Source organism: Gastrolobium bilobum, unplaced genomic scaffold (assembly GCF_033153095.1).
Source record: "Gastrolobium bilobum isolate Gb01-03AN ecotype WA unplaced genomic scaffold, APGP_CSIRO_Gbil_v1 utg8959, whole genome shotgun sequence".
NCBI lineage: Eukaryota > Viridiplantae > Streptophyta > Magnoliopsida > Fabales > Fabaceae > Gastrolobium > Gastrolobium bilobum.
Window position 1 is genome coordinate 253,915 of NW_026899316.1, and position 16,992 is coordinate 270,906.

The 16,992-nt window shown below is 34.2% G+C and overlaps 1 protein-coding gene and 1 long non-coding RNA gene across 4 annotated transcripts; both read right to left on the bottom strand.

The window, feature by feature from the left end:
• Positions 1–696: 696 nt before the first annotated feature.
• On the bottom strand, positions 697–12,056 carry LOC133289490 (phospholipid--sterol O-acyltransferase). 3 transcript variants are annotated; one of them, XM_061487443.1, is made up of 16 exons: positions 11,763–12,056; positions 11,238–11,373; positions 10,990–11,134; positions 9,656–9,825; positions 9,483–9,559; positions 7,810–8,026; positions 7,458–7,632; positions 6,606–6,705; positions 5,608–5,702; positions 4,855–4,906; positions 4,628–4,699; positions 3,221–3,389; positions 2,762–2,866; positions 2,600–2,684; positions 2,194–2,283; positions 697–1,426 (listed from the first exon to the last, which is right to left on the bottom strand). In XM_061487443.1, exons 1-15 carry the CDS (start codon positions 11,982–11,984, stop codon positions 2,202–2,204), a joined length of 1,902 nt encoding a protein of 633 aa, XP_061343427.1. In that variant the 5' UTR covers positions 11,985–12,056; the 3' UTR covers positions 697–1,426; positions 2,194–2,201. The 3 variants fall into 3 exon arrangements, 2 of the variants coding, with proteins under 2 accessions (XP_061343427.1, XP_061343428.1); XM_061487444.1 differs by having other exon boundaries at positions 2,574–2,684; XR_009748496.1 differs by lacking the exons at positions 697–1,426; positions 2,194–2,283 and having other exon boundaries at positions 2,762–2,856.
• Positions 12,057–13,764: 1,708 nt separating this feature from the next.
• On the bottom strand, positions 13,765–15,820 carry LOC133289523 (uncharacterized). The gene is made up of 5 exons (XR_009748499.1): positions 15,730–15,820; positions 14,839–14,908; positions 14,323–14,746; positions 14,045–14,228; positions 13,765–13,942 (listed from the first exon to the last, which is right to left on the bottom strand). It is a non-coding gene; the product is annotated as an uncharacterized LOC133289523 (long non-coding RNA).
• Between the last annotated feature and the right edge of the window lie 1,172 nt (positions 15,821–16,992).

The window sequence follows — 16,992 nt, forward strand, 5'->3', positions numbered from 1 at the left end:
TAGAGCCATCTCACTTATAAAAAAATAAAAAATAAATAAAAATTAAGTTACACGAAAATCGATAAATGTATAGGGAAGAGAGCTACTCTCCAACAACATGTTATATGAGAGTAGCTTTTTCCTAAAAGTAATAGATGCAAAATACCTCTTTCATAAGTAAAGATGAGAATAAATAGGTGAAAAATATTTACTACTAATAAAAGAGAAGATTCATAACCATTTTGTTCATTACCTCACTCCAGAGAGGGAGGGAATGCACCACCATGTACTATGGGGAGTTGTACAACTAAGTGAGAGATCTATGTGCTTGTTATGGGAATGCAGGACAATGACCCATTAATATGCCTCTGGAGGCCGACCCACGATATTGGGTTGTGAAGATCAGTCTAGAACACATACAACCATAAGATCACGACACGATCCTAAATTTAATTTAAGCAGTTTAGATCGAAGAAATACTCATCAATCTTAGAAATCGATAGTTTTCATAAATAAATGTGAAAATTTTGTCATACGCCTAGATTAGATTGGAATTAGTTATCCCGGTTTGCATGCAAAAGTAGTATTATGTTCCATTCACTTGATGAGGGGGGGGGAAAAGATAGACCAAAAACATAAAAGTGAAGAAACAGAAAAAATGAATCATGTTTACAAAATAGAGTTTCTCATTACATTACAAAATTGTTTTTTCCTTTCCCTGTGAAAGGGCGTATAACATCAAAGCGAACAATATAAGACATGATTATCAATCTTCAAATTATACATCTTAGACAAAGCCTAAGTTTCAGCATATGTTTATGGTGTAATTCTAAAGCAAAGTGAAAAGTAGTGGTAGAATAATTTGTAGTGAAAAAATGTGTGTTATGAAAGCAGAGAACAAAGTTTTCAGCTTCACTACTGTCGTCTATACGTACTCTCACTTCCCACGTCAACTTCTTCAAAAAATGGATTACGCGTATCATTATATCCTGTATGTTTCCTATAATAAGAAAACTGTCAACCAATTGACACCAATATAGATGTACAGATCCGGCATAACTCTGGCCTGTTATTTCTCAGGGATGACAAAGTAGGAACTGGTAACTTTTCTGAGCATATGAAGATGTATATCAGATGCCCCGAGTAGTATATCAAAATGAGGTTCCCGTTGCTAGTAATAGTAGAGTACAATATTGACAAAGATCTGGCCAAGATATACCGTGTAAATTGTGAAGTGGATAAAATACGAGCTAATAGGTTGAGTAGAAGTTCCAAACAAGCAAACAAAGAATTTGCTTGTACACAGTGGCCCCACAGGCCACAAGTCTAGAATGCTGAAGAATGACCAAACTCCAAAAATCATTGTTAGACGCAGGAGGGATTCTGATATTCAGATTGAGGGAGTCATCCAGTAGTATAAATTGCTAAGCGGTGATCCCACCAGCACCTGAGTTGAAAAAAGAGAAAGCATATCATAACAGCAAAAGTAAAGAAGAAAAAGGCACCACTAATCTATATATACGATTTTAGATTCCAAATAATATTATGACTGTGACTGAAAACATGAAATGTCAGATAAGAAAAGAAAGCAAGAACCTAAGCCTTACTGAAAATGTTATTTTATTGTTTAAAGTTGATGTTGTTATTATTATTATTATTATTATTATTTACAGTATATAGACTTATAGACTTTAACCTACTACTTTTTTGTCTTCTACTTTTGCCTTGCACCCGGTGGTTTAATGTGCATTCTATCTTAGATTCTGAAATTTATGATCAATTAAATTTACTAACATCAGAAGTCTAATTTAGCTTAAGGTGTGTAGAAATATGTCACCTTCATAATTAAGCAACAGCATTTGATGGCTTATTTCTTCAATGATGTTGCATAACAATGTAAAGAAGCTATTCAAGGAAGTAAAATATGCATTTATGCACTTTTACTACTCATGCAAATTGGGGGACAATAGCAAGTCAATTTAGTCAAGAGAATAACTTAAAAGGAGAGAAGATCACCAAAAGACCGAATAATTGCAGATTTAAGGCAATGACTCAACAAGTCCCAGAGTCATGACAAATGAGCAATCTATAACTATCTTATTTCTCAGGGCTACCCAACTCAAAATCTTATTTAAAAGTTAAAATCATATAAACAGTGTATATTCAATCCAAATAATGGAGAAGAGCAACCACAAAGAATATAATAGAAAGTACCTTCTTATTTACAAATAATGCAACGACAAATCAGCTGAATTATATCTCAACCTGCAGCTTTGTCCCAGGTGAACATCACCAAAAACATACCTGCATTATGATAACATCTGATGTATTAAAAGAATTAAATCAGAAAACAAGTACAACAAGGAAAAAAGTGTTACGAATAATTCCAATTGAGAAAGCCTTGTCAACCAAATTTCCAATTAAGGAAAAATTTAAAACTGTTGGGATTTATGGTTAATTCAGTTTACTTAACCATTACTCATTCTGTGAACATGGAATTATCATTATTTCTGAATTTGGATAATTCTTCCTCAATTGGAAATATGTTTGATAAGATTTCCAAAATCATAATCCTCCCAAAAAGTAAATCAAACCTTGAATTGGGGAGAAAGAAAATAACCTATATTCACAATATTCTGGCCATGCACAGCGAGCTTTCCCATAATCCCAATAACAGTCATCATCTCTTAAAGGTCCTCGCTTAGCTGTAATGGAGAAAAGTAATAGGAGATTCTCAGCTGAATCGCTGAAAATTGTTTATAAATGTAGTATCATCAAATACCTTTTGTGACAAATTCTGATTTTGCATCAGGATGGATATCATGCCACATCTCAAGCCATAACTCCCTCATTAGCACTGGTGATCTAACGATGTTCCTGTGATTTGCTACAAGAATATTGCGTCAATTTACTTCTATGTATCCTTACAGTCAATTGTTTCATTGTATAAGATTTGCATAGACAAATTTATTGTTTATTATGAAATCAATAAATAGTGACACATGCAGGTAAACAATACTTTCCTGGGATAATACATATCATTTAATTAAAAAATTTCCCTTGCCCAATATTTAATTTCATACGTTGAAAACCCTAATCATTTGCTAATGAATTCTTTCAAGTGTTTATAAATTTTATGAGCCTTGACTTCTATATGGTCATCATGATCTAGTTGGCGTTATTTTAATCCTAAATAAAAGCATCAGTTAGTCTATGACAATTCCAAGGATAGGTCATGCACCTTTATCAAGCTCCCAAACTGCTGTCCTCTTTCCAGGAAGACTTTCAGAATCTTCATAGTATGTTATGTACTTAACCCTAGGTGATTTTGTCATGTTTGAAACAACATCTTCTCCATGGTGATGTTCAACGTTCAATTTAATCTGTACATCTGAACCATCATGCTCTGACTGAAAAGTCAGAACAAAGATAAATAAAAAGATTGTCATACAATTATAATATCCATGCAAACGAACCTAAATGAAGATATGAAAAACAGAAGCATGACAACAACAAATATCAAAGCTGAAAAGATAAAGTTTTCTATAAATCAAAATGCATGACTTAAATTGATGGCTTCCAGTTTGAGATGTTAATTGCAGGAAATTATTAAATCAGAAACTGAATCAAATGGTTGAGAACATACAGGTAACAAGTTCAATGACCTTTTCACTATATTAGATACTTATTAATCTCGGATAACGGCGCGTAGCGCCTGACCCTCCAAACTGCTATAGCGCTATAGCAGGTAGCAGTACAACGCTACTGTGCAAAGTGTACCTAAGTGATACAGTAAATTGTACTCCACAAATACAAAACTTAAAATGTGAAAATGTGACATAAAAAACAAATTTGAAGGATCTCAAACTCAAACATAAATAATTTCAAACATTAAAATTCAAATCATAAGCAAATTGAAGGAATTAAAGTCTTAAATAATGTAACAACAAAATAAAGTGGCAAAATTATTCAAAATTCAAACTGCCACTTAAGTGAAATGTCAAAATAAAAGAACTTAAGGAATAATCATAATTGAAATCATGAACATCAAAATCTTCATCTTCACTTTCACTTGTATCTAAGTTGCAAATCTCTTTCTTCTACGATGAGAACACTTTTGCAGAAACTACGGCGCAATAGTGGCCGCTACATCCGCTACACTTCGCCTGACCGTCGCAGTGCGGTCAGTGGCTGCCAACCGCTGCACCGCAACGCAACTCCGCTATAGCGCGCTAAAGCGGGGCTATTCACAAGTATATGCAGAACTAACAGGGTTAGAGTCTCTGGATGCTAGAGTAGTTTCCCGCAAACACAGTAGAAATTGTTTTATTTTTTTCCGTTTGGGGGCAACGTTTTAAATCACTAGACACATAATGAAGTGTAAAACAAACTCCATGTTGTTTTCCTTATCAATATCATACATTTTCAGCAAACACTTCTTATGGGCTTAGGACTCATGGACACAATTATCTGTCCAGCAGATAAGGACATGCAACATTAATACAACACCGTAAGTCCCAGCAAACTAATCATTTATTGATTTGACACGTGTTTGCAAATCTTCCTAACTATGACAAATCATACTTAATTGCAGATAAAAAGAACAATCAAACATAGCTCGCACATAATCATTTTTAGACTGGAATACCTGAGGAGCTCTTGTTATGTTCACCTTTGGTCCAAGCCAATTCTTGCACCAGGAAAGGGACTGGTATGGTACCTACAAAGGGTTGACTTTATGGTAATCCAATTGTTGAATGAAGATGATATGCTCTCAATACCAAAAAGGGTACAAATACATAAGCAGGAAGGTCAATATATTATGCCTTCCTATATAATCACAACCACAGTAAAGGAAACATAATTTAAGCTTACCGTCTCATCGCCACTTGTGGCTCCAGGGTTCCCTTCAGCCAGATTCCCTGACCTGAAAGTTGAGACAAAAACACTTTAACATGTTTAAATAGAATATCCAGAAAAATGTTTAAAAAAAATAACTGTAATAGTAACAAACTAACAACTATTTACCCATTATACACGTTTTATAAAAGATAACATTAATTTGCAAAATTAACACACAAAATTTTAACCAACAAACCTTACCCCCTTCCCCCCAACAAAAACAAGGAAGATGACTAACAAAAGCTAGTCTATATTTCCTTCTTGTAGGAACTGGTTATGACAAATTGGCACAGAAATGACACAGGATATTAACCAATGCTTTGCAAAACAACAGCAAAAAAGGAGTTACCAGTGTCAAAATATTCTGCACACAAGTTCAACTAACAAGATAACTGTTTTGCACAGTTAATATGCTTCTCTATGAATCCCTCTTCCCCCTTTCCCCTTTCCCTTGAAAGATAAAAAACCAAACAGAAGAGAACATAGGAAAAGAATAGAAAAGAATTTGAACATGCAGATAGGAAAAGATGGTATTCTTCCAGGCCCCAAAACCATATGAGCAAAAAAACAAGGTGCAGAAGAGGCAACTATTTTTGTAACTTTATAAAACATGAAATGCTTCTTTATGTACAACTACAGAATGAGAGAGAGAGAGAGAGAGAGTAATAGAATTTTCATTTACAACTATAAAAAAACCCTTTTACCGAATAAAAAACTGACCGTTACCTTGAGATTAGAGATCCTTCAAACTCATAAATGACATCCGTAATGATCCAGTTATCAGGGTAAGGCTTGCCGCTAGGGGCAAAGTAATAACCAACCTGTTTTTGATAGTTCAGATTGCAGAATTACAATTCAAAATAACGCAATTTCTGATAAACAGACTCCCCAAAGAATCTCAGGAAACAAGTAAATGTTGAAAAATCAGGAAAAAAAAATAGTTAACATGCAAAGATTTTGACAACGTGCATTATTTATGAAGCTAAATAAAACAGACAAATATTTTAGCTGTGAGAACTGCAAGTTATTATGGTATCAGTAAACCAGTGTCACCCCTATACCACTAGAAAGTATTCGATATTCAACAATGAGCACAAAGAAGCAAAGACCAAAGAAGAAAATGCTATTAAACTGACTTACACAGAGAGAGAAACAAGCATTGAATGTCTCGAAAGTTTCTGTAGAACTTTGAATATTCGAGGTTATGGAGAGGCCGGAATAATCATTTCTACATTTGGCCTCTGCTTAACAAAACTAACCATACTGAGGGAAAGCAATAACGTAAAGAGTTGCAAATAAACATGATGGGGAGTATAAAATGATCAAATTAAAAAATCACTCGTACTTGTGATGTGACTTTAACACATATAGAGATGTCCCAAAAAATTAAAAGATTGGGGCACTTCGCAGCTTTCAAGACCAATTAAAACTCACTGTTTATGCATGCAGGTGCACCATATATTTTGGTCCAATATTTGGTACTTAAAAAAAATCAAAATAGCAATGTCAGACATGGTAATTAAAACATAACCGTGACATAGTTCAAAACTCAAACAAACTACAAAATGGGATTCAAATGAATAGTAAAGCTAGTGCAAGAGTTTCATCACTTTCAAGTTATCAATTTCAGATTTTTCTTTTTTGAAAGAACCAATAACCAAACTTCACTAAAATGGAATTCTTTAGTATTTGCAGTTGAGCTATACATTAGAAATAAATTATACCTTAGTCTTTGAATCAGTGCCATAAATGCAGAAGACATTTTTTATTGGTGGCCGTTCCCAAGGCGTAAGTGGATTAAGAACAGGATCACCAAGATATGATCTGAAACATTAAAGCAATCAAACATATGCCTGTTTAATAGTAGAACTACAAATAACAATATAAACTTGCTTATCAGTAAAATAATGTTCCAAAAAAAGAAAGTACATGAAATTAGAAATTTTATAATAGGAAGGGAAACTTGCTCTTAGAAAACATTCTTGTCAAAACCTTTATTTCAGGATAGATAATAAAACAGATATTAGAGATGCATCTGTTTCTTTGTTTATAATCATAAATTCCTTGTTAATGAAAGCACCCAATGTACTGTTCCTTGTTAAACCTCTTGGTTGTAACCATATTTATAAATTAATAAGTTACAACTTTTTCTTTTGGCAAATGGGGTTTTATTTGCATATTTTACTTCATCAGAACAATATCGTAAGAACATATTTTCAGTCAGATGATTTCCATTGTTGTAAGTATTTAAGCTGTTTATAGTAATATCAAACCTGAACAACAAGGCAAGCCTGGAATAGTGGTAAAGTTGCTCCTTCATGACTAAAAGGACACAAATTTGAATAAAAAAGCAGTCTCTTTGCAAATATGCAAGGGTAACACTGTGTATAAGGGTTGTCATACTCCACCCTCGCTAGTTGGGGTTTAATGGGGAGTGATTTTTATGGTAACTTAATACATTCTATACAGTAACAAAAAAAAAGTTTCAGAAGTCTCAAGTTTTGGCATTTGATATTTTTAGATGATCAAAATATTCCTGCAAAATATATTCTAATGATTATTGAGATAACACTCACTTCTCTAACTGGTACAATAGCCTCTTGCTGTCTGGGTCAAAATCTTCAATTGCCTTGAAAAAGGAGCCATCTGCTATTTCACGAGCGGAGAAAGATAATTGAGTAGGTAGTCCACATTCCATGTTGGACAAGTTGGCCTGAGGTATTTCGGAAAACGAAGGATATGCATCAAATCCTGCTAGCAGAAAATACAAATAGGTTGTTAGAATCCATTAGCACCATACCAAGATTGCCCACTAGCACATGTATAAGAATCATCAATGATGTTAGAAAAATATAATATAAAACCATTAATACGGCTTCACCTAACAGCTTCAAATTTTGAATTAAAATGGTTCTTTACAAATCTTACCCCGAGTTGAAGGAATCTCAATGTTGATTATCTTTGTTGGCCATCCAGAGAAGTTTGACTGAAACTCCTGCTCATCACAGTGATATGTATGATGATGACCTACATGCCTTCCCCCAGAAAAATGCTTCCAATATTTATTGTCTGTTCTACAGTACTTGGAAAAAGGCATCATCCATAATGATGAAGAAAAGGAGTTGAACATCAATCGAGCTGTTCCCTGATACCTTAAAAAAATTATGATAAGCATGTATTATAAAACTGCAATATTAAACATGGAACAAATGTCCAAATCAATCCATCCATCAACCCATAGCAGTTTGATGTTTATCTGGGTGTTGATTATCTACCGGGTACGGAGGATGATAGAATAACAAGATGCAACTTCAATCACTTCCTGACAATCATGACGCACAACTAAGAACTCAAGCTGCTATTTTCTACAGAACATCCAGCTAGCTATTCAGACAAGTCTTTTCTAGCATGCATGCATAATAGCAAGGAGAGAAGGTTTCATGTCATCTGAAAGATTTTTCTATCAGCAGTTCAGGGTTAAAGAGTTTTGGATTTGAATCAACCAAGAAAGGACGTAGAAGCATGTCATGTATAAGAGAAGTAGCTCACCAGTTCAGCATTGCTTAATTGAAGAACACTATAAATATCTTGGAATTTCGCAATTCTCTTATAGATTTATAATAAAAATTGGTTTTAGTGGAAAAAAATACATGCCGGCTAGGTTTAGAAAATCCGGAGTATTTCTTTTTCTATCTTTCTCTTTTTCATTTTTCAGAAATTTAAGTAATTTTATAGTAAAATGCTTGGTTTCCAGTTTCTCAAGCATAGGATGATAATGGGCATTTTCATCAAGACGCAAGTTTCCTTCTCTGTTTTCCCCCTTACTGCAAATTATTTCTTTGAATTTAACCTAAATTTTTAGTTGAAAATGAACATAATCTCTCTCCAAATTTAGTGTACAAGCTCTAAATCCCAGAATCTAGGACACTCTGCCCACTTCAAATGGCAAGTATAGGCAATTTTCCAAATCCATCCATGTCATGCTCCCATCATATAGGTGAATATTTAGAAGCGGGACATGACAATAGGGAGAACATTTGGAAATTTACAATTTATGTGTTGCAATCACATTATGGAGAAAAGGCAAGACCACAAATGAATAATGAACAAGGAAGTTCTATGATGCTGATAAGCGGCTGAATAATGCAAGCAGCCCAAGCAATGCCTGGATGCCAAAAGTTACTGATTAGATGTGATATTACATAGTTCCCAAGTCCAGCTGCCGTAATAAGACAAAAGCATAATGAGATGTTGCATGCATCCTATTAAAGTCACAAAATTCCTACGGAGCTGCGCATAGCTCTAGCTTGTCTTTTTAGTGATCAAGAAGAACTAAAAGCAAAAAACGGGTGACGGCAAATTGGCAACATGTGAAGATTAATGTTTCTCATGTTGTAGGAGATAATTTTATCTCTTACACACACATAAAAGTGTGTGGGGCCCATGAGGGGCCATGTGACAAGAAGAGAGAAAAAAAGAAAACATGAACCCCACACATTTTTATGTGTGTGTAGAAGATAAAATTATCTTCTACACCATGAGAAATAGTGAAATACTAATCCCTTCAAATGAAAAGAGAAGTTACAAAAATAAAAGGTAACCTCAGAAATAGGAAGACCAAATGTGAATCCAGAAAGTGTTGCTTCAATGGTTTCAGTTGCACCAAGAAGGGGAGCTCCTGAGACAACAAACCAAAGAAGGAAAATCAGCTTTTTAAACTATCATTATCAGCAATACCTTTAAAGGGTAACAAATGCACACAAATCAATCATACCAACGGCAAAAAAGGCATGAATATGTTGATCCAGCCATTGGATATAATGTTTTGGGGCAATCTCTAGCTTCAACCACTCCAAGAAATATCGAAAAACATTATTACCCAGTGAATGGGCAAAAACTAAAGAGGGGCCACCACGAAGTTTGAAAGCAGTTTCAAATGTCAATCTGCAAAGAGAAATACAATTTCAAAAATATAAATATCCTCACGGTAACTAACAAGTCAATTTCAATTTCATCTAATCGCCTGACAGTTTGAGGAAAAATAAAATAAAATTGACTTACAGCTTCGAAATAGTGCATCCAAATTCTGGTGTACAGATACTATTAGAATTTAACCATTTATTGTTAACCAATATTTATCAATATATCATACTAGAGCATTTCAAATGTGCATGTGTATATTTGTAAATTCCGTGTTTATATGGATTATCAGAATCACCAAATGCCAAGATTTACAAAGATACATGGAGAATAAACTAAAGTCATTAAGAATACTCTTAGTCTTAGATTAAATCAGACTCTAATTCTCAAGAACAGACAGTGTGACCAATTTATTATGTCATTGTCAGTCATGCAATTATTTTTGTTTGAAGAATTTGAAATCTAAGAATTAATTCAGATGAGGGGTAATAAGTAGGGTGAGATGGAAACAACTCCTTAGTTTGGAGTTCAAAAATTTATGAATGTGTGGAGAACTATTCCTCCTCCAACACTCACTTGTAGTTCCCCTCCAAATTGAGGGGCTTATGAAGGGAAGTAGTTTTTTTATTTTATTTTAAACATTTAGTATTCTAAACCATAAGTTTGGTTATTTAAATAGAGTGTAAGGGTTCTATTAAAATTTTACACTTGCAACCTTTTACCCTCTGCTTTCTTCCCACATAAGTCATACAAGAACATGGAGAAGGTAACTATTTTCAATTCCATCCCTTCCCTTTCCATTCATGCCATTCTCTCTAAAACTTCCAAACATAGACTAAAGCTATAATGGAGATACTATTTGCTTATGAAGGTTGCATAGATGCAAACAGAAAATTTTACAGACAATTCAGCTAGATTTATCACTATCATGTATGCATTTAAGTAACCTTTAAGCACTGGAAAATTAATTGGTTAGCAGAAACGAATTGGCAGCCCCTTAGCAAAATGTAAAAAACAGCCAAATGAAAACATTGTTATACTATTGGGATAGATGATCTAGTTAGATACAATAATACTTCCTTAAAATTTGAATGCAACTTGTAACAAGCAAGCAATTTTATCCAAATCATAGCAGAAAATAATTGCCTGAACTACAGTGACTCATATGCAAAGATGTAGTAGACATACTTTAGCTTATGAAAGTAAAGGTCCCGCTCTTCAAGCATGGATGGTGACAATCTCCAATCATAAGGAACAGCAATTATTGCATTAGCTTCTATGCCAAATTCAATACACCACTTAATCCATTCTTTCCACACTGACGAAAGAGGACCTGCCAATAAAAAATTACATCGTCAAACCATAAAATAACAAAAACTACGATAAATACAAGACAAATGCATATTATACGCAGCATGGAGAGATTCAAAACACACCTGTTATATAACCTGGATCAAGTTCTGTAATACCGGAAAGACCACTATCAGGACGGGACTTGCAATCAGGGTGATCTGTCTGGTTGTAAGGCTCCAGCATCATGCACTTAAGCCAGCAATTGACAGCAGAAAGAAGCTGCAAGCACAAATGAATTGAAAACACTACACTCGTATACTGTACATTTAACTCTTTAAGTCATTTCTCGTAATGCTAATTTCAGACATAGAAAAACAAACAGAGGAGACAACAGTGTTGGAGCTAGGTTCCAAGCAGAACAAAAATGCACAAATTCTTTCAATGTTTTTATATCCTTTCAGAACTTACATCTTCGTCAACATATAGACACGTAAGGAATTGACAAAACTATCACAAATCGATCAAGGAGTGAAAAAAAAATAAAAATCTCTCGTGCTTTTCTTTTTTCTTTTTTTTTTGCCGTAGCCAAATACGGCAATATTCGATCCTCATGCAGTAGGATGCAAAACGACGTAAAACAACGGAAAGAGAGAGAGATGGCGACGTACTTTCGTGGTGTCAAGCCAAACCAAATCGAGAGGGTTGAAATCGAGCGGGGAGTAAGGACAGTCGAGAATAGACCATGCTCGGAGCTGGGTAGATGCGAAGCCTGGGATTATAACGCCGGAGAGCTTGGAGTAGTCGAGCTCAGCGCCGTCGACGGAGGAGGCTCCGGCGACGGCGAGAAAGGCAAAGAGGACGTGCAAGCAGAGGAATGGTTTGTTCATCATTGTGGTTATGTTATGAGAGAGGAGAGAGAAAGGAGGGAAAAAAAAGTGTGACTCTGACCATGAGTTACGACGAGTTGAGAAGTTGTTGCAGCTAATTGAAAAAACGCAATCGAAATGAATTTTGACCTTCTTTTTTTTTTTTCGTTTTTAAAAAGCATGAATCTAAGTTGGTGTGCCTTTTTTCTGCTTCTACTTTATGGGGTTTGTTAGCTTTATCATTTTTCCAATGACGTGAAAGATTACATACAATTATTTTTTAGGAGAATAAATGACGTAAATTTATATTTTTAAAATATATATATAAAATAATATTTTGTTTTATTTAAAATTTAAATTATAAAAAAACATTTATTTCTTTATGATTTTATTTTTTTATCTTTTTAAAATGACATAATTTATATTTTTTTAAATCATAAAATTCAAACCCTTATTTTATTCGTGTTTCTAGAAAGGGGGAAAAAAGAAGCACTCGTCAAAGACGGGCATGGAATGGGCACTGGGTCTGGTCAGGTTCTTGGAAGTTTATGCTTAAAACGATATCTATTGGGTGCGGTCACGACGAGCTGGATGTTTACGAAACGTCGTTTTTGTGCAATCGATTTAATGCAGTTAACGATGACTTCAACTACAAAAAATCAACACGACAGCAATTCTCTTGCATTTTGTCGTAAAATTATAAAACAAAAAAAAAACATGATTTTTTAAATAAATTCATTTAATTTTGATAAAATGAATTAGAAAATTTTAATTTCATTTAAAAACTCTTAATTAATTTCGTTTAAATTCATCCCAGATAAGAAAACATAAAACATAAACATTTAATTTCGATTTATTTAATTATAAAATAAATCATTCAAATAAAACTTAGCAACGCTAACACTTATAATAAAAATTATAGATTTTATAGAAAGTAAAATAAATACAATATTCGCATAAAATTAATACACAATTGATACATGTGCTCTTGGTTTGTAAATTTCGAGCATATTTTACTTATTTATTACAGGAGTATTTATTTCTTTATTAAAAATAAAAAAAAAAGTATATAAATGAGAATAATCATAAAAGGTGGGTAAAATGGTAAAAATCATTTACATTTCTAAATCTAGTACTGCGTGAGCATGAAAGATGTTTTCGGAGATACTAGATATCAACGCATGATGTGATACGGAATAAATATTGCCTTTATACATGTAAATATAAATGTTTTCTTGAGAAAATGAAAACTTAAAAAATTATATTTATCGTAATTTGAAACAAATATAAGAAGCTTAAAAATTAAGTATTTTATGGTAGTTAAGCACAAACTGATTTTAATCATATACCGATTCGGGAAAATTAAAGCCATATTAAATAAGATAAAATAATTCGGTATAATTCGGTTCGGATTACAAAAAACTTAATTTTTAAACTGCCATTGATTGAAACTGCCAAATTACTTGGTTTCTGCTATTGATTGAGTGTAGAAAGGGTTAAAATTCGTATCATTTGATCAAATTTTGGGTTAAGTAATTTAGAGGGAGTTTGTGTTAAAATGATTTGAGAACCCATAAGAAAGGTGAGGAAAAATAGAAAAAGAAAACTAGCAATTTGTAAGACAAATTCTGTGTTACTCATATGCGCAAATAGGCTTGTAAAAGAGCACAAAAATAATACAATGCCCAATACCACATAAAACGAGTACAAATGAACTTGTAAAAAAGAAAAATATAATGAATTCTATTGCCAAATCGCACATAAAAGGTATACAATAACAAATGATTATTGCATAATCCCACATAAAACTCTAAAAATGTTTTGGGCAAATTGAGATAGAACTTTCAGGGAGAAGAACTTTAGCAGGTGGAAGCACTGCAACAAACCCTCTCCTAGGATCAGAGTTCTTCCTGCACACAGCCTTATGCTTTCCATTCCCAACAACAGAAGAGTGAAAGTTCACCAGTAGTTTAGCACGGACCCTGTTTGGAACCAACAAACTCAACTAGAATTATTCAACAATTGAATAATGATAATGATAATAATGAATAACAATACTAAAGGATATCAGGAGGGATATTTACATAAGTTCTTCTTCTGAGTAACCAGTGTGTAGCTTAAGAGTCTCATTCTAAATGGGGCTCTTATTCAGAGTGCATCTTGCTGCAAAGATTGTTGAGCTGAGGCAACAACCATTGATGGGCAATACTTAAAGGTGGCATAATGCATCACTCCCAACTCACAAAGAAAACGAGCCATGTTTTCCAACTAGAAATAATAGTGCATAAACAAAATGAATTACAGACAAGACATCAAAATGAAAATGAATCAAAAGGATTTGAATAAAAAAAGTCACTTTTACCATGAGATTAGGATTTGATGTCTTGATAAAACGAGTCAGATGCTTTATGAGATGACTCCCGAGTCAAGTGCTTCATGTAATCACCCGTTTAATTTTTAAGAAGCATTAATGTTGAGAATCAATTGACACAGTATAAAACTCAATAAAATCAAATTCTTACTTTCCAACTGGATTTCCAGACCATGATAACTTAGCTCCATGTAGTTATTCTTGTGCAGAAATTTTGGTACTAAACTTCGGAATGTACTTTTTCTCAATAATCATTTTTCTATGAAAATTGATTATAAATCAAGCATTACAAATTGTACCAAATGCTATATGACAGAACAAACATCAAATGGATCCATACAATCTATCTCATCATCAAGTTAGATAGACTGCAACTTTCTGTGTCACAACTTTGAGTGAAAGGAAGAATCCAATCCTGCATGATAACATGTTCACGTATCAGGTTTTGCCATGTTGATGCAAAGGTAACAAAAATCATTGAACAAAATGAATAATGAGATTACTCACTCTCTTAATCCTAGTACCAACTACCAAGTCGTTTTCTTTCAGCCAAGGTAAATCCAGGCTGCCCACAATCCTGCATAAAGCCAAGTCACCAGATGTTTAATTACAATTTGTATGATAGAGAACTGCACTACTCCACAGACCACAATGCATAAAGCAGGAACAATAAGTTCGAGATGATTGTCAGTGACCCAAAGTTTGTAAGTACTGAAGAGTTCATCTCTAGAAACAATAAGTCCAAGTTTAAGTGCTTCTGCAATGGCTTCCCCTGCTGACTGCTCTACCCCATATGCAACAGCAACATCAAAATGCCTATAACCTTGTTTGATGGCCAGCTGCAGTCAATTTAAACTATCTGGTCTATAACTCATATAACGGAAAAAAGAAAGAAAATAATAGGGAGAAAAATAGTGTAAATGATGAAAATCTATATGGATAGCCATAATTTCTTCAAATTATGCTAGAAAATGGTTATTTGAATTTTATATTTGATCAGGTATTTGAATTTTGAACTAGTTACTCACATAAAAAAGCAATCACCACTCCAACAGTGTAATCCCCAGGAAACTTTATGGAAGCACTCAAATACCCATGTAGGTAAAGGTCATGAGACACAAATCCATAACTTGTAAATAATAGAACATAGAGAATACAAATGGGAACAAAAGAAATGAATAAGGCACACCTCCTTTATACGCAACTCCACTTTTGGAAAAGAAGAAGAAAAAAGACAAAATGTTGGACTTGGATCTCGAATGACCAAATACAAATGGGAACAAGCCATCCCCATTTTCATATAGAAAGAGAAAATAATGCCATATCATGTACACACACGAGTGAGAAATCGTGGAGACAGCTCGTATGAGTGAGAGGGAGCCAAGGAAGAGAACTCACCGTGGAAGCAGTTCGAATGCGGTGTCAAACACAGCGACGAACATCTACGAGCAACTCGATTAGCCAAGTTTCAGAGCAAATTGAAAGCTTATGAACACTGGATAAGTAAAGGGGAGTTTCAGTCGAGCAAATTGATTTTGTTTCGCACAGTGCAAAGGTAGGGCACGATATACAAAGGGTAAAATTCCCCGAAAAATACTCTCAACATTTTTCCACCGTCTAAGGATACTTGTTGTTGTCCTTTATGCTGTCCTTGAGAATAGGAAAGATTTAGGTGATTCTTACATTCGGAATTGTAGGTATTTGAATATGAATTGTTGTTCCTATTGTAATTACCTACAAAATGAACAGATTGACGGTTCTATGGACAATTATCATAGATACGGGACCATTACATAAAACACATGATATAGCATCATTTATGGCATTGATTGGTTGTGCCTTAGCTTCGGTAGACAGACTCAGCGTCTTGATAGAGTTGTTTAAAGCTGAAATATGTGTTGACAGTGATGTTACAGCATCAAGTTCGAGAACTCCAACAACCTTCTTTGGTGTTGAACTCGCTCTTTCCATAGGCCACTAATAGTTGTTGACTATCATCCTTTCAAAAATTGCATATGCTTCTGTATATGTCTTTTCTAAAAGGGCTCCTCCAGATGATCCATCAAACATGCTCTTTGTTGGTCCATTAAGTTCATTGTAGAATGTCTCCATTTGAATCCATTAGGGAATGCCATGGTTGGGGCACTTCCTTAACAACTCTTTAAATTTATTCCAAGCTTCATAAAATGATTCCTTTTGCAATTGCTTGAAGGTTGAAATAGCATTACTATATTAGGCTGCCTTCATAGAAGGAAATAACTTCATTAAGAACTTGTCAGCCAACTCCTCCCAACTTCGGATTGAGTGTGGTTGTAAAGAGCTCAACCATGCTTTAGCTTTGTTGGTGAGGGAATATGGGAACAACTTCAGCTTCAGAGCATCAAATGTGACTCATCTGATCTTGAAAGTGTCTGTTACATCCATAAAATTCTTGAGGTGAAGGTGAGGGTCTTTACTAGGCAGTCCATTGAATTGATCAATGGTCTGCAGCATGTTAAACATCCCTGGCTTCAGCTCAAAATGCTCGGCTGCTACATCAAGTTGAACGATTCCAGAATGCAAATTATTGAGCGTATGAATTGCATGTGCTTTGATTGGAATCTCAACTTGAGCTTGACCTTCATTGGTAGGTATAGGTCCACTTCCTTCACCGTTTCCTTG